The following is a 26,367-nucleotide window of genomic DNA, read 5'->3' on the forward strand; positions in this document are numbered from 1 at the left end:
CTGCTACCTGTGAGTATTACTTATTCAGTGGGTGGTGAATTTCTTTCAGTCTCCAAACACATAAAACCTCTGGGGTGGATGGAGAACCAGGATAGGGAGCTGTGGAAGGTAACAGAGCAAAAACCATCTGTTAGTCAATGCTGCTGTGCAGCACCTCCAGATGAGAAGTTTTCAGATGATACAAAAACCTAAAAGTGGTGAAAAACAACCCTCTAAGATCACTGTGTTGCCTGTGGTTAAACTGTTCAGAAAGTTAAATATATAAGGACATATTGTAATAATTATTTTTAGATGTTTCAGTGTGGGGGTTTAATATTTGAGGTTGGCAGCCAAGTCTCTGGTCTGAATTGCAACTGGATCCCCACAAAATGTGTATTGGTATTGAAGGACCAGGGGACTTTACGCTCTGGCAGTTCAGTAGCTCTTGTTTTAAGAAGTTTCTCATTTGCCTCACAGAAACTGAGGTTTGGGTAGATAAAATACTTACTGATTTCACTGTGTGATCTGATCTATATTATGTTAAAGATCAGACCAGGCAGCGAGGCTGAATTTCTGCTACTTGTGACATATCTAAATTTTTCAGTGTGACATTGAATGGGGGTGGCATTGGGACAGTATTCTGACTCCTCTTACAGGAAATGGTTAAAAAGGAATTTCTGCACATCTGAAAAACTAGTCAGAAGAGAAGAGTTTGTTGTTTTGTCTCGCCTGCCTGATTGTGGATTAGGCTTTGGGCTGTCTGCTTTAAATATCAGAAGAGACGAGTTCCCTTTGTACAGGCAGAAGACAAAAAGTCTCAACACTGCAAAAGCTGGTCAACTGATAGCAACTCAACTTGTGGGTATTCTCTTCATAGCTTTTGTGTTCTAGCATGCAGAATTTAAAGCAAAACTTACGTTTTTGATAAGCAGTACTATTCTGTTTATTAGCTATAATGTCAATGTATGTTATATCAAGTTTTGTTAATACATTTGGGATTGGTAATTTGTCTAAAGCAAGCTCTCAATTTCAATTTTGTTTCTAGAAAATGCAGAATAACTGATGCTGAGGAGTGAGACTGAGATGCAAAGTATTCAAAAGTCTGGAAATGCCAAAAGTTACATATGCTGTGGCATTTTACTTTTTTTTTAATTATTATAATTTTTAATTGATATGTTTATGCTTATTGTTGATTGAAATAGCTGGAGGTTGGGTTCCTGGGCTGGGGGGCAGAGTTATTTGCTGGAAAATGCAGACTCCCAGCAAAAAGAAAGCCCATGATCAGGGCACACATTTTGTCCTGCTGTAAGTCTGTTGGTATTGCATAGAAAGGCTTTATGTAGAGGACAGTGGAGAATGAGCCAGTTCATTCTGTTCCACAAGAAACCACTTTTGGTATGGTCCTGTAGGACTTAGATTTGCAGGGCTGGTGAAAGGTGACAGCATTGTGAACAGGATGGGTTTCTGTGATTAAAATGCTGTAGTTAACTGCACAAAGTAATGTGTTCTGTACCACAGGGAGCATACAGAGCCTGGCTGTAAGTGTAATTAATGTTGATTTTTAACTATGATGTATACAAACAGGTTTCATTCCAAGTTTTCTTATATACTTTGTGAAACACTCATGTAAAGGTATGTTAGATTCTTACATCCAAGGGAGCAAATGTTCTTTTAATGTGTCTGAATGAAACCTCTACGTTCAAATGCTTTCATAAATTAATTATGTAAACTGTAGATTCCTCAGCTCTAAATTGCTTTTGCTACAGGTAGTATTTAAGTGCAGAAATACTGAAAAGTATTGCAAAACCAGTCTTTTTTCAAAGATTGCAAAGGAGATGGGACTGCTTCACCAGTCCTGGTGCATTAATGCACATTATAAGCTTTGTTCCTCCTGCCCCTTGTAAAAACAACTCCATGAACTAATTTGAATTAGAGTATGCCATTTGAAAATGAAGAGATCTCCTCATGCTAATGAATCTACCAAATCCACATCCTTGCTTTGGGTGAGGCCGTGTTCTAGCTCCACAAAGAACAGATCCCTTGCCTTGGGTAATATATCATCCTTAAACCTTTAAGCACATATGAAGGTTTTTCTTTTAAGTGCTGTCAGAGTTCCTCCTAATAGTTTGGTGCCTTTAAAGCAAACCTCAGTAAGCAGAAGTCCTAAAAGTTGAAATTTAAGTGCCATGCCTCAGCATGAAGGCACTGTGGAAAAATAAATGCACCCTTGTTTAGTCTGAACTTTGCCTTGATTTTTTTTTCTAAACATTCTTTGAGGAACTCTGCTCCCTAATTTTCTCTTTGCCTTCTTCCTAATCTCAGAAGATAACTCTCCCTCGTTAGTGGGGGAAAAATTGTTTCTGTAAACTGCTGGTTGTTTTGGGTCACAGTAATGAGGGCAAACAGCAACTTCAGCGACTTAGCTATTGAACCATTGCTAGAAATAGCTAATAAAAATATTTCCTAGGTAACTTTTCTTTAATTTCATTACTCTTAAAAAGGAAAAAGACATTCAGTAATATTCATGGTGGGTATCTTGAATTTTCTGCTGTGTTTTGGTCAGTACACAGTGCTCAGTGCAGTTTCTTAACAGGCATAGGAGGATGGTACTTTGTAATGTGCAGTTGCTGGAGTTTGGGTAGATTTTGTTAATTTCTCTAAGAAAAGGTAAAACAAATAATTGTATACACAAATAAAGTATCTCCTAAACGACAAGTTATCAGAAAGCTTTTGACTCAAAGCTTTGAACAGTGGTAAAGGCTGCTTAAACTTGTGGAGTTTAGTGGTGTTTTGGCAGCACAAGGTGAAGTTGTTGCATTGGAAGAAATTTAGCTTGACTTTTCTACTTTTCTTTCCCCAAGAGAGTGGTGTAACTGTCCTGCAGAGAGTGTTTTTCTGGAAGTGACACTGCTTGCTGGTTTTGTGCTTATTTGTGTATGGGCATGAAATGTTCAACATGTTCATTAAATTGTTCTGGGAAAGTGATGGTGATGTTGGATTGCATTTATGGCAGTTTCTGTATCTACTAAAACTGAATGGTATTTCATGTTGTGTGAGAAAGAGAAGAGGGCAGTTCTGTGTCCTGGCAAGATTCCTCTTTTCAAACATCCAAGGCAATTCTAAGCCAAACTGTGGAGCTGTGAACTTCTCAGAGGAAGCTCCTGAGCACTCCTTGCTGAGCAGCCTAAACAGTGCTTTCTTGTCACCTCACCCTTGGCAGTGTTAGGATTTGCTGAAGGTTTTAGAGTTGCTTTTGTACTTTGAATGCTTTTTTACATCCAGTATTTTGAATTTCAGTTAAATTTTGAGTATCTCCAAAGTTGAGAGATTCTCCAGCTTCCCTGGGCAACTTGTTGCATTGTTTCACCACCCTTGTTGTGATAAAAATGTCTCTAATTCCTTAAAAATGTCATTTGTGTCTTTTTTTCTGTCTTACCTATCAAAGAAATAGTGTAACATAATTAGAAAATAATTACAGGCATGGCCATCTTTATATCACTTGAAATGTAATGTCTAATTTGAAACTTGAAGAAAGCTCTTCCATTGTGCTTCAGATAGTTGAATAGTTTTTAAAAGGTTTTTTTTAAAAAAATAATTAACATGGAAGGCTTGCAGTAGCCTGTTTAAATACAGTGACATTATTCTGTTTAATAGAAAATGCTAGTAAAATAAGGTTTCCCTTTTTTATGAGTATTCATTCTTGGAAGGTTTGTTTTTCTGTTCTCAGAGTATTTGGCTTTTGTAATGGTCTATCTTCAGGAGCATTTTCCCATATCCCAAGGTTTATTTAAATTACTGTTCAGAATATTTGATGGTTTGATTAATTGAGAAAAGGGAATTATGCAGGTTAACTTGATTTTATAGAAGAATGTTTGGTTTATAGATTCACAGGCTCACTTCTGGTAGAAGAATATAGTTTCTGTAAATCTGTGGCAAAATCATGGGAGGTTTGCAGAAGCCCTTAACCTCTTGAACTTTCCCATGTCATTCCATGAACTCTGAATCTATGGCACTGTTCAAATCAGGAAATGTTTAAAAATGAAAAGCCAAAACCCTAGGCTGCTAGATTTTGTATACAGAACATCTGTGGATTTTTTAGTTTAATAATCATCCTAATCCTGGTAACATAAGCAGGCTATTGTAAACACTCATTAATTTATATAAAGTAGCATATGATTTCAGTAGTTTGTTTTCTTGTTATTTCAGCTTTATGACAAAATAAACACAAAATCTTCACCACAAATCAGGAATCCTCCAAGTGATGCTGTACAGAGAGCCAAAGAGGTAATGGCTTTAAAGTATGTTTTTTCTTACTTTGAAAGGTTGATTGTATTTAAACATAACTTACTTTTGTTCATTAAGATGTGTATTCTGGATCATTATCTGAATTACTCCTGGAATGCTACCATTGCTTATTCAAGTTACATAACAAGTTGCATAAACTTGCAGAATTCCATTATCTGTGTATAGATTATGAATATTACTCAGTGTAATCATTTAACCTTTTCTTCAACAATAGTGGTGTTAAAAGGAACACTCCTGCTGGGTAATTGCAGTATCTTTCCTGTTCAGGTTATTTATCTGCAGCAGAAATCTGATGCTTATAAAATTTAGTCACAAAAAGAAATATTTTGAAGTATCAGCTTTTTAAATTGAAAAAACCCCAAGTTTATCGTAGATAGATATATAGATAGATCTCTAAGAAGAGCAGAGTTGGAAATACAATGAAAGTGGCCCACTAAGATCAAAGACAGACAGAGATGTTATTAATTCTTATATCTTGCAAATAGTATATTATTTGCTTATTTATGGCAAGTAGTAAAAAACCCAAGCCTGTTGTATTATGTATTATCAGTAAAAATTTGTGCAGTTGTTAGGGGTTACATAATAGAAAACAGTGTTTATTGTGCTGTTAAGGGGGGAAGACTTTAAAGCTCTACATAATAACTAAAGTCACATTGATAGATGCTCTCAAGTCCTATTCTGCAAAATTTGCTGTCAGTTAATCCTGGGGATACTTACAGGATTAAATACTCTGGTTTCATTGTCCAACTACAAGCTGCAAGTGAAAATTAAGGTGCAAGAATCAGGTTGCAGGCAAATGAGTTAAAGCTTCTTTACTCCTCCTTCCCCAATGATAAAGTGTGTCAGATTTTATAAAATCAGGAGCTTGGATGTGGGGTAGCAGATGGCCCACCTAGACTTGGTGTCTTTAACAATTGATTTTATGAGTGTTTGTAATTCTGCTTTTAAACCAGTTGTTTCAATAAATTGAGGCCATGTGTGAAAGCAGCAACTGGTGGAGGTCTTGTGTGTCACCTGTTACCACTCCATTCCTGTCCCCATATATTTAGCTGCTGGAGGAATGCTGTCAGTTGGGGAAAAAAAAAAAAAAAAAAAAAAAAGAAAACCCAGCAAAACTGTTTCCTTCAAATTTCTGCTTTAATCTCTTTTGGAGAGAACATTGGAACAAGGTATTTTATTCTCCTGGGGCGGCTGGGTGGTGGCACATTCTTTTAAACCCTTTCCTGTGTCAAAAATGTTGGTTTGTATAATCATTTGGGAATATTCTGACTGAGCAGTGAGGGGTTTCGTTTCTTCAATAGCTTTAAAGTAAGTTACTATGGGGCATTTCTCCTGCTTATTTTGCAGGTATTGGAAGAAATTTCATGTTACCCAGAGAACAATGATGCAAAGGAGCTAAAGCGTATTTTAACACAACCTCATTTCATGGTAAGGAGGTCCTACTCTTGTTTGAGCTATTATTTTAATTTTTTATTTTTATTTTTGTTAGAAAAACTTAAGTTCAGTAAGTTCTTAAAATCTTCAAGTGATTGAACTGCATACAATACACCTGTTAATAATTATTTCTAACCTGCTGCTCTGGCAAAAGAATTAGTATTTCTGCTACTATTGGACCTCATTACTGTGGTGAAAACGCTCAGCAGTTTGGAGTAATGTAATTATGGAGCAGTTTCACTGTGTTTTTGGAGATCTGTGTTGCTCATGGAAAGAAGAATGAATCCTTTTGGATATCCAGAGATAGAGCCAGGATCCTCCTTTTTCTTTTTCCAAAGATCTTCTTAGGATAAAGCATTGCAAAATAAGTGTTTATTTAATATTATTTTACAATAAATCAGTAGTTTATACAGTCTGTTGAATTCATGTTACATATCAACACTTACTGTACCTGTTTCCCAGATCTGATTTGAGGGCATTAATTGTCCTAAATTCAGGGATGTTACTGCTGTGTAACTTGGTTCAAGTTGCTGAAGTCCATTACTTTGAAGGATTTCTTTGTTTATGCTGTAGGTGAAGTTCATAAGTTGAGAAATAAACATGTTTGCTTAAATCTGCTATACGTTATTGTCAGCTTAAAATCATGAATTTGACTTTGCCTAACACGAGGATTATATGCAGGGGGCTTTGTGGAATTTGCTCACCTGAAAGCTGAATTACTGTAAGTCTGAAGGATAAACATAACTTCCAGGAAAGAGTGAGCTGAAACCAACCTCCTGTGCAGGTATAAGATGAAATCTGGGTAGCTGCATGTCCCAGTGTGTTCTTTTGATGGCCCCTGTAGCCTTGGCTACATTTGGATTTAACTTTAAATCATATCAGGAGTGTGTTTTTAAAGTGCATCTCCTGATTGCCCCTTAACAGTGTTTGGTTTGTATCACATAAGGGTCTCAGAGCATGCAAACCAACATTTTTCAGTTAAAATTAAACTGAAATATGTGCCAGGAGCCAGTGTAATCCAGCAGCTGATGGACACTGTCCACAGGGAGGGCTGGAAGCTGGTCAGAATCAAAAACTCCTGCAACGTTCAGTGTGTACATCAGGTCCTGACTAATCCAATTTTTTTCTTTTTGATTCAGTAATATTTCACTGTACTAATTTCTAATGCAAACATGGGCTTTTTTGTGCCAATTCAGCAACACTGATGTTTTTCCCTGGAGATGGTACCTGTTCTATCCTTAAGTTTGTAACAGCCCTGATTCAACATTTAACTGGATTGAAATAGAACATAAAACAAGGTGGAATGGTACTCAACCATCTTGTAAGAAAGATTTTTAAGAAGTCTTTTTCTGATATTCAGCTTCATTTAGAATCTGACAGCTTCATTTAATTTACTGGTTTTGTGTGTAATTACCCTACAGTGCTGCTAAAAAATTAAGCACTGTGGAGAAAAAACATTTTTTAATTACAAATTTTTTTCAGAGTAGGCATCAATAACAGTGATTGTCATATATAGAATCAAGTGACAGGAAAATTGAGTTGAAAATCCTCTTTTTAGGTATCTCTGTTCCCTGATACACTCATAAATGTAAAATTTGTTGGCATTATCTTGCTGCAAATCTATGAAAAGTATTTTCTGTAAGGTATAAGCTGCAATTCCATAACAAGTACTTCTGATGAAGAGTAATTTCGGCAAGTGAGTCTGTGGCTAAATTGCCCATTGGTGAAGTCCCCTTTTTTCCATCTTTCATCCTCTCCCTCATAGTTCTGGCATTCATCTAGAACTGCACTTTAATGTTGCCCTGGGCTGAACTAGCTGAAAATTGCTCAAAAAAAAAAGTCCCCAACTAATCATTTAGTAAAAAGAATTTAGGATAATAGGGATGCTGCTAGAGCCAGAATGAGCAGGGGGACAGAAACAGTTGGTGTTAGGGAGGAATGTAAAGTAGCAATTAAACCAGCATAAGTTGGTGGGGTTCCACACCTGCAAATACCACAGTCTACAGATGCCAAAGGGACAACTCCATCCTCTCCATCATTCCCAGCCTGCTCCCAAAGACATTTTCATGGGCTGCAGACATTAATAAAATTATTCTTATATTCGTTGCATTGGGCCAGACTTTCCTTCAGAGCAAAAGCCTTTATACTTTAAAGGAAACTATTAGGAAAAGGAGTAATTATATAAAACAATACTGTCAGCCCACACTCCATGTGTCTGCCAGGTGTTACAGACCAATAAACTGGTTATTAATGCACATTAATTCAGTAATCAACAAGGTGTAATAAGTAGGAGTGTGCATTAACCACCTGTATTATAATGGACTATTTTAGTACTTTTTTTTTTTTTTAATCTAATGTGTATCCTTAATCAGATGAAAAAATAATATCATCTGTCTTGTTTACTTAACCACAGTGTTAGTGGGTTAAACTGTGTGCAGGCCTTTACGGAACCAAAGCCAATAAAGTGTGTTTGTTACAGATCTTCAAGGTGTTCTGTTGTTCTGATTTTCTTTTGCCCTCATGTGCCTTGTGGCTACAGAAATAAATTATCAATTTCTTCTGCGCATGTTTAACATTTTAATTTAAAGAAATGTATGTAAATTTTGCATGAAGGTCTTTCAGTATATAATTAATTTATGAATTCTTAAAGCATTGTCTAGTACCTCATTTGTTATGTAGGTACACATTTCAAAGAGCTTTTATTCCATTACACAGCTTTCAGTAGTTTTTCAAATATGCCAGTTTCATATGTAAAATATTCTATTATACAAGTTTAGTTAGTATGTTGTAGCAATTAAAATATTTTCTAGGAGAATTTTGCTTAATGGCATATTGAAGTTTTATCCCTCATCACATGGTTTTTCCTATGCTGTTCTCTGCAGACAGTGATCCTGCAGTATAGTAGAAAGCAGTTGTTCTCATTAAATTTATTTTTAGCAGGATTATCATGTTCTGCAAAGGAAAGACAGACAGGAAAAAAACACATTATCAAAATTAGCAGAACTGCCTGAAGCAGGCATCTTTAAGTAAGGCCCAATAGGAATCTATTTATTAAATGTTTTCAATATTAAATTGAGCTTGCTGAACTTTAATGTATTTCTGAATTAGTGTTCAATTTTGTGAACATATTCAGAAGTCATTTAGTATAATTATGGACCTTTAAAAATGCTGGAAGTGCTGTATTTTAACCTCCTACAAGGTGAATATTATTGCTAAAAATAATATAAAGCAGGGAAAATATTTGTGATAAAAATGTAAGGACCTGGATTACATAAGAAATGTAATATTAAAGCGTGTAGAGTGTAACAGATACAACTAGGGGCACAGAATGACTTCCAAAGTTATTGTGTCCAACCATTAACCTACATTGGAGTAACCACACATAAATGGACACACAAATAAATCAAATTTTAATTAAATATTGTTAAAGTAGTTAACTTACTTGTGTGGTCCAGGTCTCTAATATAAAATGTTGCTCCAGTAGTGCAGACCAATGCAGAAAAATTGTCGTGAATTTGAGCTTATTGGTTGAGAAAATAAGATGAAAAATAGGAAGTGCAGATGCAGGTTAGTATTTAACTAAAAAGAGTATGTGTGTACATGGGCTTGAAACACTGGAAAAATGGGAGGGAATGTGGACAAAGCATTATTAGTTAAAGGAATTTTGTTCCATCATTATAGTGCTGACTTCCCAAGTATAGTTTCAAATTGATTTGAGAAATGGGAACATAAAGTGTTTAAGAAATTACGTTTTGTAACATGGTACAATTTAGAAGTGCTTCTAAATTAGCTAATGAAAGCTAATGAAGCAGTGTTGTAGCAGTTTGTTGGTTTGCACTGTAATTTTTGTCAAGCATTGGGAACTCAGGGTGGTAGTGCTGGTCCACGTCCTAGGGAAAGGGGAGAGTATGGAAGCAATTACGATAGTAAACAACAAAAAAACAGCATTTCCTTCTTTCAGTCAGTATTGATCCACAGTCTGCCTTTATGACAGCAAAATACCATGGGATCTGAGTAGCTTTCCATTTTGCTAGAGTAATTATTATAGAGTGGTTTGCACAGAAAGGTAGATTCCTGATTCTCTGTCTATGCACATGAAGTGGATTCATTCTGACACCCCACAGGTGTCGAGAGGATGAGGGGAAGGGAGGCAGCATCATTCTCACTGAAGTACCTACAGTAAAAATCACATTAATTCATGTAGGTTTTAGAGTCTCAGCCTGTGTGTAGGAGTTTGCAGTCTGGAAGTTTCTCCTAGACTCCTTTAAGGGAAAAGTTCTTCAGTAGGAAATGGGGCACAAATATTTTGGATTTCCTTGACTTTCTGAGAAGCTTCAGAAACGCTTACAAGGAACGAGCGAGGGACATGAGAGATGATGCACACCTGACATTTTGTTGCTGTGCTCTCCTCCAGGCCTTACTTCAAACTCATGATGTAGTGGCACATGAAGTTTACAGTGACGAAGCGCTGAGAGTTACCCCTCCTCCCACCTCTCCGTACCTGAACGGGGATTCCCCGGAGAGCGCCAACGGCGACATGGATATGGAGAACGTAACGCGGGTCCGGCTGGTGCAGTTCCAGAAGAACACAGATGAGCCCATGGTATGGAGGCAAGCTCACTATTTCCCTTGGCTTCGTGCTGGTAGAGACCAGCATGGTAATGATTTGTAATGTGTCGGTTTCCTCACTTTGAGGTGGGGTTGTCGATTAACTGGAATATGGACGCTAACTATGAGCAAAGGCAGGGAGCACAGTGCCTGTGGAACAGCAGGCCACATAACTTTCTCAGTCTCGCCTGAGAAAGTGGCCTGGGAAATCATAAGGAGGAATTAAGACAATCCTCAGAGACAGAAGACAGCCCTGCAGGTGCTGTTTGTCAGTTTCTTGTTTTCTTGCAAGAGAAGGTCAAGGAGTGGTGTACACCACTGACCAATGATGGTGATGTGTTAATTCACTAACCAATAAGAGTTTTACCTTTCTGTACTTTCACGTATTGGTCTATAAAAGAAGATCTGAGGTAATAAACCTTAAGGAAGGAAGGAACTCTCCTGTTCAACTCACAAGAGAGTCTGTGTCGTTCTTCTTGCCATTCCTAATAGAGCGACACTGGAATGGTTTAGCAGCCACTGGAGCTATTTATCCTCCTTGAAATGCTTTGTGTGCACTCACACTGCTGCTGTGCCACTAGGGCTGGGCTTGTAGCAAATTAGTAGTTATAGCAAATTAGTCCTTAAACCCAACTGGAGCCTTTGCACTTCAGTGTAAAATTACATTTTTAACAAACCAGATCCTTATATGCTCATATGTTGAAGTATTGCGTTCTCACTTGTAAGTAGTATCTGGTTTTATTGCTCATCTTGAAGTGAGTGACAAAGACTTTATTTTAATCTTAAACTTTATACTGTGCCTTCAAGCTTTCAGGAAACGTGACTATTTTAACCACTCAAGAATCACAGTGCTTAATATTTTATTTTAAAAGTATAAACATTTCTTTTTTTTCTAGGGAATCACTTTAAAAATGAATGAGCTGAACCACTGCATTGTGGCAAGAATTATGCACGGAGGAATGATTCACCGGCAAGGTAATCACATTTCATGAAGAGTTTTGTCTTCAAACACAGTTATTTTAGATCCTTTTGTACAAACTGTGTGCATTCTCCTGATTTTGATTGCTACTATTCGTAGCAGTGTGTCTCTGTGCATGGACTCCTGCTAACTGCTTTAGTTACCTTCCAGTTGCAGATGTCTACCAGTGTTTTGAGATGAGGGCCCACTGTGTTTCATTTAGGTCATAATTAGGATAATTACTATCTAATTACTGAGTATAGCTCAGCAAGAGATGGAAACACCAATAATTTCTGGAGCTGTAATTACTTGATCCTCTCTTTTAAAAAAAAAATCTTTACACAAGTAGCAGTACTTTCCCTTGCAAAAATGAAAGAGCTTTGTCCACACAGTTCGTGAGGATCTTTATATTTTTGGTGTTAAGAATCACAGAAATGGGGTTTGAAGTAAAAATTTTACGTGTTCCTAGATTCTACATCTTTGTTTTTAGTTTTCACTACCATGACAAATCTTGCAACATGCTTTTTTTTTTTTTGTCATCCCCAGCCTTCTCCTTTTTGTCATTTTGTGTGTTCATATCAAATGTCCAAATGTAACTGGGTTTTGTCCTGCCTTAAACAGATGAACTTCCCTACTAGGCTGTTGGTTGCAAGTTTAGATTGCAGCCATGGAAAGGTTACTTTAGTTTTTTCAGACTGCCATCTTTTTCTTTTGACGAAAACAAAAATTTTCTTCATTTTTCAGACCAAAGTTCCCTGTAGCCTATTGTTCTATTTCAGAGGAAGCTAGGAACAGATAATTGTGAAGAGAAAACATATATTCACTTTGTCTCAATGATATGGTAAAATCTGTCAGGAAGCAGGAAAGACAAAAGTTTTAATACAAGCAAAGATGCAATTCAGAGAGAATTCTTTATGCCTTTGGAGGACCTCCTGAATTTAAATTTATTTGGCTTCTGAAAGTGAGTTTTAAAAGGAGATTGCTCAAAGATTCACAGGAAGAAGGTTTTCTCTCAACTGTGCTTAGGTAGTGGTGATGTTCTGCACAGTATTGCTTCACACAACTGTGTTCCATAATGGGGCTAATAAAACTTCTAAAACCTGCTAAAAGTGGGTAAAAAATCCAATTGTGCCCATTAAAACTCTTCTTTTTAATTATTCAGGGTCATTTATTTCTAAAGATTTGGGAAATCTAACCTATTCTCTATGTGTTTCATCTAGCTATGGTAGTGCTCTGCACTAGGTATAGTTTGAAAATGAGCTGTACTTCAGTGTTTCTCTAGTATGGTCATCTTTTTGTTAAATGCCTCTAATTAATTTAACTGCTTCTGTTAGTGCTCTTGATGCCTCTTAGCTTTACTGCTTCGTTCAGCATACCTGTATTTAGAATTTTTTTATTTTTTTTTTACATAAGTGTAATTTGACAGTAATCTCAAGCACCATCTTTGAATCCTATTGGTAGGACCTGTGCTTTGTATTGGTTTTGGGGAGTGTTGGGTCATTTTTCTCTTCTCTCTCTTTTTGCTGTATGAAAAACTGCCAGGCAATATCCTCAATGTCTGGATAGTAAATCTTCTGTGAGGGTTACAGGAACTGTATCATTTCAGGTCCAGCAGATTAAACACAAACTGTGCAATTCCCAGTGACAAAATTGTAGCTGCTGTGAAGTTGCCTCCTGTCTCTAGACCAACTGTGTCTAGTCCTGGCAATTGAAATTGTTCTTATTCCAAAGGTGGCAGAGTTGAAATGGGAAGAAAGGCTTTAAAAGATTCCATCTACTCACACCTTCCAGAGCATTCAGTAAAAATGAAACACCAGTGTCAGTCATTAAAAATCGTCTGTTTGTTGTTGACATGTCTGCCAACTGTTCATTCTTTATTCCTAATTTTTATGTATACTTCTCCTTACAGTCATGAACATACCAATATTCACTTCTGTCAGAGTGACAGAAATGGGAAATGCTGCAGAAAAGGGGATTTTATTTGATACAGGGATGTTAATGAATCTGATTCTCAGTCTAACATGTAATTCTATCAGTTTGATGTAATGAATAATATCAAAGAATCTTTATACTATTCTAGGCCATATGGTGGTTTTGATTCAATATTGTTTAACAACAAAAACATGTTTTTCCTATTTACTTAGAGAATGCCTGGTTATCTCTTGCTGTGTATTCACTGCACTCTGAAATACAGATTTGTAGCTAATGGAAAGTCCTTTTCTGAATCTAGCAAAAAAAAGTATTTTAATGTTGTTTTCTGTTTATGCCTCTGTATGAATATTATATTAGTGCTGTGTTATATTATATTAGTGTATTAATTATATTAGTGCTGTGTTATAATTATTTCAATTTGTAGAAACATGTTCTGAGGTGATTATGTGTTTGTTAACTCTGCAGGTACGCTACATGTAGGGGATGAAATCAGAGAAATAAATGGAATCAGTGTGGCAAATCAAACTGTAGAACAACTACAAAAAATGCTTGTAAGTGCCTGCAATCTTCCTCATGTCCTCTATAAAAGTGCCTGTCTTACTTAGTCAAAATTCTGTGTAATTGTGTTCTAACTTCCCCTTTTTCTTGTGTTCTTGATAGACTACATGTTCATGTAACTAAAAGTTATTTCAATTTGTAACTGTTGGGCTCACAGTTACTGAAATTACAAATCTAAAAAACATTACTTGGAGCTCAGTCAGTCTGTCTTTTTCCAGGAAAGTTCTACCTTTGGCCTCGCTAGCAGAGTTTGATATTTCCATAACACTTGTTCATGTTTCTGCATACAGCCCTAACCTTGAGATCTTGGATAGTATTGCTAATCCTAGACAAGCTTAAAGGGAAGTAGCATTTTTTTGGGGTCACAATAAGCCAACCAAAGAGAGAAAGGGGAGAAACTCTGAGATCTCTTGAAGTGATCTGCTCACATTTCTGCCCAGATCGAGTTCTGCAGTTGTCAGCCATGTGGTATTCACGACTATTCTGACTGCCATTTAAGAAAAGAGGTTGTCACAATCTGCTGCTATTCTGGAGTTACTACTTGTTATAAATATACAATAGTAGATGCAGAGTAGTAGACCCCATGTTCTGTTTTGATGAAAGACTATTTTTGACATTCCTACCTTTAGTACAGTAAAATGCAGCTTTCCAGAAACTGAATACAGTTTTGCTATTTAACATGTATGATGAAAGGGAAGAAAATGCCACTTTAGTAGAAGAGACTGCAGATGACAGGAATATAGCTACAAAAAAAAGGTTGACATGGAAGAAACCTACACATCTCTCACAATAAAATACTATTCTAGATTATAGGCATTCAGAACCTGGTAAGGTGAACAAACTGATAATGATGTTCATCCTTTAGATTAATGAGGACAATTTGAATGTTTGTTTATAGGTGATATGACAACTTATCCGTAGCATTTTAGCTTTTCATACTTGGACTGTGATGTTTTCCTTTCCAGCATTAAGAATTTGGAGTCACAAAGTGCTTTTTTTTTCACAGAGGGAAATGCGTGGAAGTATTACCTTCAAGATTGTGCCAAGTTACCGCATGCAATCTTCGTCCTGTGAGGTAATGAATTTAATGACCCATCTCCTTTCTTCCTCAGTCCTGTAACTAACTGCCTGCTGATGGCTGAATGTTACTGCTTTCTGGGAAATTGTTTCTGCCTGTCCTGTTAGATCACGCACACCAATTTTACAACAAAGATAACGGAACACGAGTAGGTCCCACCTGCCTACTCAGCCCTGCCTTCATATTCATCTCATCAGCACCTTAACTAACTCTTTACAGCCTGTTAAAGAAAAAAAAAAATAGGAAAGGGGATCCTCTACTTAAGCATTTAGAAAGCCCCTTTAAAATATCATTTAAACTCATACTTTTAGGAAGTCTGTTAAAGTTCCTAAACTGAGGAACGATCCTCCTCTTTTTCAGGCTTTAAACATTGTATTGCTGCTTTGGGCTGTTAAGGGTTAATTGAAAAACCTGTTTCTGTATAACCCTGTTGAGGTAAATTTGTGATGGTCGTGTGTAACAGTTACATGTGGCTTAATAATATTATGTTTCCATGAAAAAATGGTCTTTGTTACTACAGAAGAAAAACAGATTTTGAGTTGTTGCTGAACTAGAAACTTGGTATTACAGCTTTTGCACAGCAACGTTTAATTCCCTTCTGCTCACAAAGTTCCATTCCAGATTGCAACTGAAGGGAATTAAATTGTAGAAATGGCTACTTGAGAGCCACTGTTGCAGTCTGAGCTTACAGATGGCATCTGCAGGGTGTGGATGATGCCAGTCCCTCCGTGCCACATGCTTAACTGCGCAAACAGCTCCCGAATTAGAACTCCCCGAGTGAAATCACAACCCCTGCTGAAGTCAAGCACCTTATCTTAATTAGAGCTGTGATTTCACCCTAATTGTTCTTGTGTCTCAGCAGATGCTAGAACACACAGAAGCTGCTATTGTGGTCGTCAGAACAGTCTGTTTTGCAGGGGGAAAAAAATTACTGCTTCTCAGTTGCCTTCGGTACTTCTAGTAGAATTCAACAAAAAATGAAAGGTAGAAGAAAGTTTAGAGGTAGAAGGTTTGACAGATTTTCACCTATGAGGCCAATTCTCTTAAAATAAATATGAAACCAAAAGCTTTTCATGAAATGCAAAGGCTTTTTAAAAAATTGCAGCGTGCTGACAAATTCGTGTATTGACTTCTGTGCTGCAGAGAGGAGTAATAATAAATGATACCTCACTTCCCAGTAGTGAAATACAGAAACTGGTGAAACTGCAGATTTGCTGGGAAGATGATTATTTGGAAAAACTCAGCATACAGCTTTAAATTAGTACTATTAGTTGTCATTTTAGTAGTAGCAGATCATCTCTTTTCTTTAGCTTTGTGCCCTTAGGCTTTTCATGACTATTTACTTCACAGAAGAATGGAAAATAGACTCTTACCTTCCTCTGGGAAAAAAATGGCTAAACTAGAAATGTGTGATTAAAGAGAAAAGGTCTAATTATCCCACTTTGTATTTATAATTCATTTAGTCAGAGATGCATGAGTCCTTTCCACCTGCTCAGCCACACTAAGATTTTGGCTAGATTTTCATCAGTTACAGGTGCACACAAAAACCTGGTGTTTTTAAATCATGATGTTAAAGCATCACTTGTCCTTTGGCACACTGAGAACTTCTTTCACAGAATTTTCAGGAAGGTGATTCTTAGGATGAATCAAATTCTTAGCCATTGATAAAGACTAAAAATGAATGTTGACTGACATTGCTAACACAAATTACTTCTCGTGCCCTCCATCAGGATAAATAGAGAGATTTTTGGTATTCACTAGTATAATCTTCCTAGTTAAGGTATTTTTTGGCAATATTTCAGTCTAAATTTATGTTTGATTTCTCCCCTCCTTCAGTCATGGACTGGTTCTTATGTTGTGTAGTTTATGAGAAGAGGAATATAAAACAGAATGGAGGATTGGGGGCCTTTGAGGATTCTACCAGGATCACATTACTGGATTGCAAGACATCTTATTAATCTTTAATAAGAAAAAACTATATATTAGTAGAATCAGAAACGATGTGCCTCTTATTTACCATCTTAGGCCTTAACAAAGGTGAGGCAGGCATGGAATGGTTTTTTTTCAATAGCTGGGATTTGAATTTCACTTGCCATATTTGTCTTCTTTTATGTTCATTTAAAATAAGTGTTATTTTCTAAATATTGAGCCATTTCTGCATATATAGGGAAGTCTTTTTCCTACACTTTGCAATTCAGGATAACTAGGCAGTTTTCAAAATCTCAACTGAATAATTTCAGGTTTTGTAGTCATTTGTGGGTTTTCCTGCACCCATGCCTTCCATTCAGTTGCCAGATCTTCCATTTCGTGGAGCAGACCTTGCTTGAAGACATAATATTTTGAATTCCCTTGTGTAAAACTTGGATCAGCTGATGTAGTGTGAGATGACCAGTTTAGTCACTGGCATGGCAAATGACCTGAGTTAATGCAGATATTTCAATAACAAGGGGCCAGGATGTTGTTTCCTTCATCAGATACCAAAAAAATTGCAAATTTACATTAACATGAACTTAAGTAACTATTGCAACATCCTTCTTATGGCTGATGGCTCTGTACACTGTTTATATGTTTCAGTTTTATCCCAATGAGTAAGCATTTTGCTCTGACTACATTTGCATTCCTACTTTGTACTGACACAACACCCCAAGTAACTTTTCATAGTGTCAGATATGTGAGAATGGTAAGAGAAGTTCTTTTTTTTTTTTAACAAAAATAACTCCTTCTAAACATTCTTTATGTTTCAAATAGCATTTAAGTTGTTTCATTAAGAAGAAAAGCCTTTATACATATGAGATTTTAAAAGCCTGGTGGTAATCACCATGGATTTTTTTCCTTTGTCTTCTATGGTTTCCATTAGTGCTCAAACATCAGGAGTTTTTATTGTCTTAAACCTTTTAAATTTGCATTAAAAATACTGACAGAAGTGTTCCTTGAGCAAGACAGAAATTTAAAAGTATTTTTAGAATTTTGGAAAGTCTGGTTTTGTTGGAGATTTTGGTTTTGTTGGCTTTCTTGTCTAATTTTTTTATCTGGCAACAATATCATTGATCCAGCTGTTTTTGTCAGTATCTAATTTGATCAGGTCATATTTATTAGACATCACTGAGTTCTATATAGCTTTGTTCCTCAAATACATTGTTTATCATTCATTAACCTAAAAACAAGGAGACAACAGGAAACTTGCCATCATTTGGAAATAATTGTGGTTGTTTCCTCTAAGGCTCTGTGGTTCTCAGCTGAATAGTGATGCTCTCACAGATTTCTGTTGTTTTCTGTCCTGGGGCTGGAGAAGGCTGGGAAGTCCAGACAGTCAAGTCTACTAAAATATAATGGTAACAACCTTTCTACATTACTGAGAATCACTGGATCCTCCAAGTGTTTTTCTGCCCCTCTTCCCAGGAAAAGTAGGTTTTTTACTGATTTTTCTTCAGAAACAAATTCACAACCAAAACTGTAGTTTTCCAGGCCAGTCCTAAGCACTCCTGATATTCTTTAAGGATCTCTGTACTCATTGATTTGTCTCATTAGATTGTTCATAATACAGTTTTTCTCCTAACTTTCGAGTCTGGTATTTTTTGAAAGAAGGACTTGTCCCTAGAAAATTAAGAATCTAAATGCCTTTGAAAATGTGACAGAACAGAACAGCCTAATTATGTAAAAGTCATACATAAAAATATGTCTCTTGACTAACTTGTTAGATTATTTCTGACAGTACTGAAATCATCAATAGCACTGAAAATGTCTATTTTCCTCAGTATGTTGTGATGAACATTTGCTTTGAATAATATGCTGTCTTGTGTTGAGAATTGTTGGAGGAATAAAAATCAAAACATTCTCAAACCAAGAAAATTTCCTTCAAAGGCAGAATCCTTCAAGACATTCCAGAAATAGTGGCATTCTCTAAAGTTGTTTTTCTCCAAATGATTTGGGTACTTGCATCAGTTTCCAAAGCTTTCCCTTGCTCTCCTGCTAAACCATCACCAAAAAACAGATCATAACAAAACAGAATAAAAAAAAAAAAAAATTACAATTGATTTTTCACCTCTTGAAAGCGAGAAAATAGCAGAGACAGAATTGCAGAGCAAGCAGAAATTCTCTTTATAAAGCCAAGAAGTCACTGCCTTTTTGAAAAAAGTTGTTCTGGTTACAGGTTGATAAAGGTGATGCTGATAATCCATACACACAAAAAAAAAAGAATACTGATTTCTTTAGGCTTTTCTTTTTTTTTTTTTCAGTAATGAGTGGTTTAATTGCTCTCATTTGAATATTTGAAACTTGTTGTGCTGGAGTGATTTTGTAATTAGAATTAGAGCTGATTTCCCCTACTCCTTTACACATTGCAATATATTTGTGGGAGGCAAGTTTTGTTCTTATGTATGTGGTATTAATCCATGATTAATATTGTATGAACAGTTTAGCTCCAGGTTTTTAATTGTTCACAAAATATAGTTATATTGAAAAAATATGACAAGTTTAACTTTGTTTGCTTAGAAAACTGTTTCAGCCCTTTTTCTCTGCTGTCCTTGATGTTACACAAAATGACCAGACATTCCTAAGCTGACCTTTGACATGGAATATTATATTCTAGAATTCCTTTGAGGGTAAAAGGGATTTTTTTTTTTAATTTAATTTTTTTACAATGTATAAGTGGATTATTTTATTTTCAGAAGAGATGGCTCAATTATCTGGACCTCATGGAATTAAGCACAGTCAAAATGGCATGTGAAAAAGATTGCTCTGAAAAACACAATCAGAAATTCCAGTTATCCTTCCCGTGGAATTTCCCAGTGTGCACCCTGTGTCTGCACTGAACTGTAGGGCCACACTGGTAGTCTGGGTCAAGGGAATTAGCTTTTTTAAGGTGCTATATTTTGGCAAGGTTTGGTACTCTCAGGCCCTTAGAAATGTTGGAGGAAAACCCGCATTGTGCAGTAAAATGGATGAGAAGGGAGGAGAGAGAATCCAGCTTTCTCCTCAGGTCCCAGCCTCAGTGTCTCTGAGGCACTGCTGGGAGGTGCATCTTGCTGAGTAGAGACTGATCAACCACCACATAGCTGAAAAAATATTCAGAAACATCTTTAAAACAGGATATGGGCCTCATTCTATTCCAAGTACTGTTCAGAGTGTAACTTTCAGGTACTTGAACAAAACTGGTCTATGACTGAGGGATGGTGGCATCGTCAGCCACTTGAGATCTCAGAAGTCCCAGTTATTAAAAAGCTGAAGGCAACATAAAAATAGTTATTACCTCAGATAAATCAAAATGTCAAACCTGAATCTTAAGCTATGGAAAAGCTTTTTAGATTTACAGAGATTGTAGTGTGGAAGCTTTCACAAATGAAGCAGCTAAGCAAATGGTTATAAGGCTGTGGATGTAACTGTTCTTTGAAATATATCTGTGTTCCTGTGCTAGTGTTGTGTTGTTAATGAACCTTGTGTCTTATTTCAGAGAGATTCCCCCTCTACATCCAGACAGTCCCCCGCTAATGGTCATAGCAGCACTAACAATTCTGTTTCGGTAAGATTTCCAGTTCCACACAGAGAAAGTGTGAAAGTTTTGTTGGTGCTCATCTGCCATTACTGTTATACTTATTGTGTGGTCAGTGGAAAATTCTGTCCTGCTGAGAGAACCCAGGTTATTGCATATGTAACTCCCCATTTTCTTTTATTTCCTTTTTTTTTTTTTTTTTTAAGGGCTTTTTCCAACATATTCTTCTCATTAGAAGCCGTACAGTGAATTAAATGTTAATAACTGTACTGTGACACTTCAGTCATCCTTAAATCATTGTCAGCTCTTTCCTCAAAACTGAGCAGAGGGTTAAAGTGGAAGCTTTTATTTCCATCCTGAACTTTGGAAGCAGAGTTTGAAGGAAGAGTAACCATGCAGTTGGTATCCCAAGACATTTTGGATTCTTTTTTTTTTTTTAAGTTTTGTGTTTTGAGAGCCCTCTGGAACGTGTACTGGTTTCCGCTATCTGAGTTAAGGAATTGGTGTGCTCTCTGCTGTCGTGGTACGTGCACATACTGTGTGAAACATGAGCCTTGCCTGGATATGGAAAGCAAAAGGAAGTGGCTTTAAACTGCACTACAAACCAAGCTATTACCATCACATCTTTAACACAAAGTACTTCTGTTTTGTATGTATTCAGGTAGAAAGGTGCTGTCAATCTCCTGTTCTTCCCAAAGTACATTAATGTAAAAATTCGTGTTGTTTATCATCTGTTGTTGTTTGGACAATGTAGTAACTACACACAAGTTTCTTCAGTGAGTGCTGTCAATATCATGAGTTCCTTGGACTAGCTAAAAACAAACAAAAAAGAACCAAAACTGAGTAACTATTTCTTTAACTATTAATAAAAATTACAACTTAGACATTATTTGCCACAAGGTAAAGTGCTTATTAATTAGTAGACTAAAAATTAATTGTGTGAATGAAAAATTTAAGACATTTTTGTTAATTAAATTAAATTTATAACATGAAAGTAGTGGTAACCTTATTTCTTAGCACAATTGATCACATTATACATTTTTAATCATAGGTTTTTTAATATTTAAAATAACCTCTCTCTTTTAAAAGCAAAACTTGATACTTAAGTGGAAAAGGCATTCACATAAAGAGCCTCTTTCACTTGGTGGTGCTTTTGTGTTGAAGATGCTGAATTATTTATTAAAAAGCACATTCTCTATCTGCTTAAACTTTTTACCTGCTTTCTTCAGCTTGCTGCTAAACAGCCTGGGTTTGATTTTTCTTAAAGAAAAAAGTTATTTCTAAACATGGGTCAATGCTTTATACTTTTGTCTAACTTACCATTTTACTGTAATGTAGTATGAATCACTAACAGTGTTATGTACCCTTAAAAAGTAAAATGAAAATTTCTTCTCCTGGGTTGGCTTTATTCTGCAGGACTTGCCATCGACAACACAACCAAAAGGACGACAGGTGAATAGATATCCTCCATGGGAATTATTGTAAATTTAGCTGCTAGCAAACATCCCTGCTTACCTTTTCCCCCCTCATATTCTGTATGTGCTGGACTAAAACATTTAAGCTTGGAAAATTTGTTCCATTTTTTTTCATTTTTCTTTTTAACTCATTTGTGTGTGGCTAATTCAAAATAGTTTGGTTTTGGTTTTTTTTTTTTAATGTGTACACATGTGAGAGTTACAAAGTCATTGTGAATTTAACTGGAGATGTTGATTTAGTTCAGAATACATTAAATAGACTTCCTGTAGTGCAGTGACCTGTACAGGTTTTAATCTTAGAGGAAAGCTCAAATTTCTATTTTACCTGGAACAGAGACAAGTAGGGCAGGTGTCTAAAACTCTAAACATTGTGCTGACAAAGATTGTAAAGCTTGAATTTATCTGAAACTAATTATTAACATCAACAAAGTATTTCAAAGAAAAACATTTAAGGATGGTTTCTGTTAAGGTTTGATTAATCTGAAGATGATCTCTTAAAATTTCAGTCCTAAGTCCCATATTCAAAAACCTCACTTAACCTTGTAACATTGACCTGGTGGTTGTACAAGCCAGCACAAACCAAAGAAAGATCTTCCCTCTCCAGAAAATTCCAAGAAAGCACATGGGGCTCCTCAGAGGATTCCCTATCTTTCTCTTTGCAATTTAAAGAATTTTTTTAAGAAAAAAAAATTAAAGAATGTTCTTTTACTGCAGCCTCCAAATGAACATATATTGTCAAGTGATTTGCGATTCATCTCCAGTAACTGTTTCAGTTATTTATAATCTTTCCAAAACCTACCTCTGAATTTTTAACTGTGTACTCAGCCTCCTTCTCTACCAGGAATTTTTGTAATAGCTCTTGAAATTCCATTCAAGAAGTCAATCAGCTGCATTAACTCTTGTCTTTGAGAATCTTTTTATGCTGCTGTCTGGTTGAGTTGGCTGGAACTTCTATTACAAGAATAGGTTTTTTTCACTTCCCATTTTTAAAGCCTCTCTATGGTTCTTTCAATTCCCCATTTTCTTCTGAAGCTGCCTGAATGTAAACCTGGAAAGGCTCCATGAAATACCTTCCAGACATTCATAAGGGGTTTTCATTTATTTCTCATAGGGCTTTTTTCCCCAGGAGAAGAAACTTCATCCAAGGCAGTATCAAAATAATTGTGTTTTTCTTACACCATTTATAATTACCTGAGTTTTTCAGTTTTACCTGATTTTTCCCATTGAACCAGAATCTTTTTCTTGTGATCCTGGAAAACAGTGAGGACTTGGCTAATTCTCATGTGTAAGGAAATCTGTAATGTTCCATGAGCTGCCAATATATGGTGGATAATGGCTCAAACTGGAGCAGGGACTTGAAAAACAGGGAAGTTTGTAGATAGTAAAAATACTGCTGATGTTTCTAGACCTATATGAATAAGCTTCAGGCAAAATAAGGGATTGGCTCAATATTGATTACTTCATGGAAAACAAATGACTAAGTAAACATAATTGGTTTCAAAAAATCCTATTTCTCAAGTAATTAAAATAAGCTGGATTGCTTTTTTAAACTGCACAGCAGAGCAAGGGTCAAATTTAATGTATTAAAAGTTGAGTTCTGTATTGGTACTATCATCTGATACTCACACTGCAAACCCATAAAAACACATCAAATAGAAGATAAAAGTGATTAGCCATTTTAGTTAATTTATTCATATGTTGAGGTGCAGATTGGATTACTTTTTTAAGTGCCATGAATAGTGCTAACACTGCATAGTTACAGCTATTATTGGAGCAGAATTTGAGCAGAGTTGAAAAGTGATTGTTACAGTCTCTAAGAAGGATATTACTTTGCAATGTAATTGTTTGGGATTTTTTAATCCAGTCCATTTTTTGTAAGAAAATCAGCAGTATGTGTATGCAAGGGTGTCTGAGATGCTGTAGGGTAGTGTTTGAAGTTCATGAACTGTAGAAACTACCCTTCTAGGCCATGGCACTTAATTTTGATTTTAAGATCCTTGGATGCATCAGGGCTCCAGTTAACAACCAAAATTGGGGATCACTTTTATTTTCATTTTCTAGGGTTGAGACGTCAGTAACAGACAAGGAAAGGATTGGTATAATCTTGTATATTTTGAAGTCAGAGTTTGGCTTCTTTCTGTACATGTTCCTTAGAGAATAACTTGCTCATTTACACAGGGGCAGACTTTTACTGAAAAACCCATACAGAGAATTTCAACATTCCTCCTGAGTAACTTTGTAATAGGTACAATACAGGACTTCCTAAAAAAGATTTTTTTTTAGTGTCTTAAAAGTTCTCATTCCAAAGATCACTAATAAAGGCAAAGTCTTTTATACTATCCAGTAAAATTTCCTGTCACAGACATTTTTGAAACATACCATGGGACTCCAATTGGAAAGTACATTACAAATTGAGTTGTAAGGTGCTGGCTTGTGTTCTGTAATGATTTGTGATAGTTAATAACTGTTTGAGGGACTCTATGAGTTTTATACATTTTTGCTGTTCAGGTTCCATAGAATGTAGAAACCATGAACTGTTGAAACAACATCATATGTCTCCATCATTTCCTGGAGGGGGCATTTTCATTTGCAACAATCACTTACACTTTGGCACCTTCCTTTTTTGTTTCTTTCTTTGCTTGTTGCAACCTCTATGTGTAGCTGCATTCACAGATCAGATTTTCACCTGTTACTCTCAATACCATACCAGTAATGATATTGCAGTGTCTCTTATAAACTCTTTTTTTTCATAGATCTATGTAAGAGCACAATTTGAATATGATCCAGCAAAGGATGACCTCATTCCTTGCAAAGAAGCTGGCATCAGATTCCGAGTTGGTGATATTATCCAAATCATTAGCAAAGATGATCATAACTGGTGGCAGGGTAAACTTGAGAACTCCAAAAATGGTACTGCAGGTCTTATTCCTTCTCCTGAACTTCAGGAATGGTATGACTTAAGTTTTCTATAAAAATTAATTTAGTTTTGATTTTATTTCTATCTTTCATACTTTCCATTGTTGTATAGCTAGCCTTTGAATTCTTTTTTCTATTTCTTCCTTTGTTTTTCCTAAGTCTATATATTCACTCAGTTTGTGTGGTATTAATTTTTTTTCTCATGTATGCATAGAAGTAAGGGTTACATGCAATTTCATATGTGTGATTGCATTATAAATATAGATTCCTATGTTAAACATTGTGCTTTCTGGTATACTGTAGGAAACTAGGATTAAAAATGGCAACATGCAAATTGGTTATATAAGAGTTAAATTAATTTCTCTTTCAACTTCTAATCAGGGGTTTCATTAGTACTGTTTACATGCAAGTGCTAGAGGAATGGGGTTTTTAGCAAGTTGTCAAGCAAAAAGGTCATTGAAGGAGTTTTAGGGTTTTCTTTCTTTTTCATTTTTCATGTGAATGTCTAAAAGCAGAACAAAATCGCAGTGCTAGTGGCAGGTTCAATGAACAGCAATGGCACTGAGCAATGCAGAGCCTTTAAACTGCCTCTTGCAGGAGCTGTTTAGAAAAGAATTTAAATACATCAGTACAAATTCTGGCAAGTGAGTCCTGGGCCTTGGAAGGTATGGCCATAACTCAATAAAGCTTAAAGACATGGATAAACTAGCCCAAAATACTTCATAGAGGAATTGCTGTGTAAAAGAGTTGGAGTTGTGCACAGCTGCTGTGCCTCCTGGACTGGCCAAGGGAGATTTTGCCAGAAGAGAGACGGAGGCAGACAAGACCTTTAGTTCCATCTCCTGAGCTCTGTGCAAGCCCTGATGTAAGGGAGGCACAGGTGCAGATTGCAGCAGAGTCCCTTGCAATGTTTCACTCTAAAGATCAACTTGCAAACAGTCCCCCAGCACAGCACCACTTGCTCTGGAGGAATTTAAACTGTGGTGATCTTTCCAGACCTTGTGCTCTTCCATTCTGATCTACTGCAGAGTGGTCTGGATTCATTCCAGCAGCTGCCCTTCCTCCCATGCTCACTTCATCTGTGAGCTTCCATCATCTACTTCTAAGAAAATATTCTTGCATCAAAATACCCCTGTATATGTGTTCTTTGAAGTCATTTAAAAAAAAAATACTTTTAAAAGTTTTACTGCTCTCTAGCTCTATAAAAAAGTCTTTCTTCTCTAATTCATTCTGTGCAGCTTTTTAAAGATCCTTGACTACAACAGAAAATGTTTTTTCTCCTCCTTATGTCAGGCGTGTTGCTTGTATTGCCATGGAGAAGACCAAACAGGAGCAACAGGCCAGCTGTACTTGGTTTGGAAAGAAAAAAAAGCAGTACAAAGACAAATATTTGGCAAAGCACAATGCAGGTATGAACAAAAAATGCAGGTATCTGTCACAGGTTACATTTTTTGCAGTTTAAGCCTTGCCATTAATTGTTCAGCTGGCACTATTATAACCTAATGAGTTACTTAGGAAAACATAAGTAAAATTCTAATTTTGCCAGCATTATTCTGCTTGTTCTTTGCTATGTAAGCAGAGAGCTTAGTCAGTGAGAGGCAGGCTGCCACAAAATCAATGCCATAGTATATCCTGA

General features: G+C 36.2%; 1 protein-coding gene across 12 annotated transcripts in view; it reads left to right on the forward strand.

Moving 5' to 3' along the window:
• The window catches only part of CASK (calcium/calmodulin dependent serine protein kinase), a 190,470-nt gene that overhangs the window by 146,345 nt on the left and 17,758 nt on the right, over positions 1–26,367 (forward strand). For 6 of the 12 annotated variants that reach the window (XM_015627878.2, XM_015627887.2, XM_015627895.2 and 3 more), the window contains 10 exons: positions 4,186–4,263; positions 5,632–5,712; positions 10,133–10,321; positions 11,223–11,301; positions 13,682–13,767; positions 14,781–14,849; positions 20,302–20,370; positions 21,757–21,792; positions 24,569–24,765; positions 26,025–26,140. In XM_015627878.2, coding sequence (XP_015483364.1) covers positions 4,186–4,263; positions 5,632–5,712; positions 10,133–10,321; positions 11,223–11,301; positions 13,682–13,767; positions 14,781–14,849; positions 20,302–20,370; positions 21,757–21,792; positions 24,569–24,765; positions 26,025–26,140 — 1,000 coding nt within the window. The remainder of the gene's footprint in view (positions 1–4,185; positions 4,264–5,631; positions 5,713–10,132; positions 10,322–11,222; positions 11,302–13,681; positions 13,768–14,780; positions 14,850–20,301; positions 20,371–21,756; positions 21,793–24,568; positions 24,766–26,024; positions 26,141–26,367) is intronic. The other 6 variants (XM_015627923.2, XM_015627934.2, XM_015627944.2 and 3 more) reach the window with 3 other exon arrangements.

This window comes from Parus major, chromosome 1, assembly GCF_001522545.3.
Source record: "Parus major isolate Abel chromosome 1, Parus_major1.1, whole genome shotgun sequence".
Classification (NCBI taxonomy): domain Eukaryota; kingdom Metazoa; phylum Chordata; class Aves; order Passeriformes; family Paridae; genus Parus; species Parus major.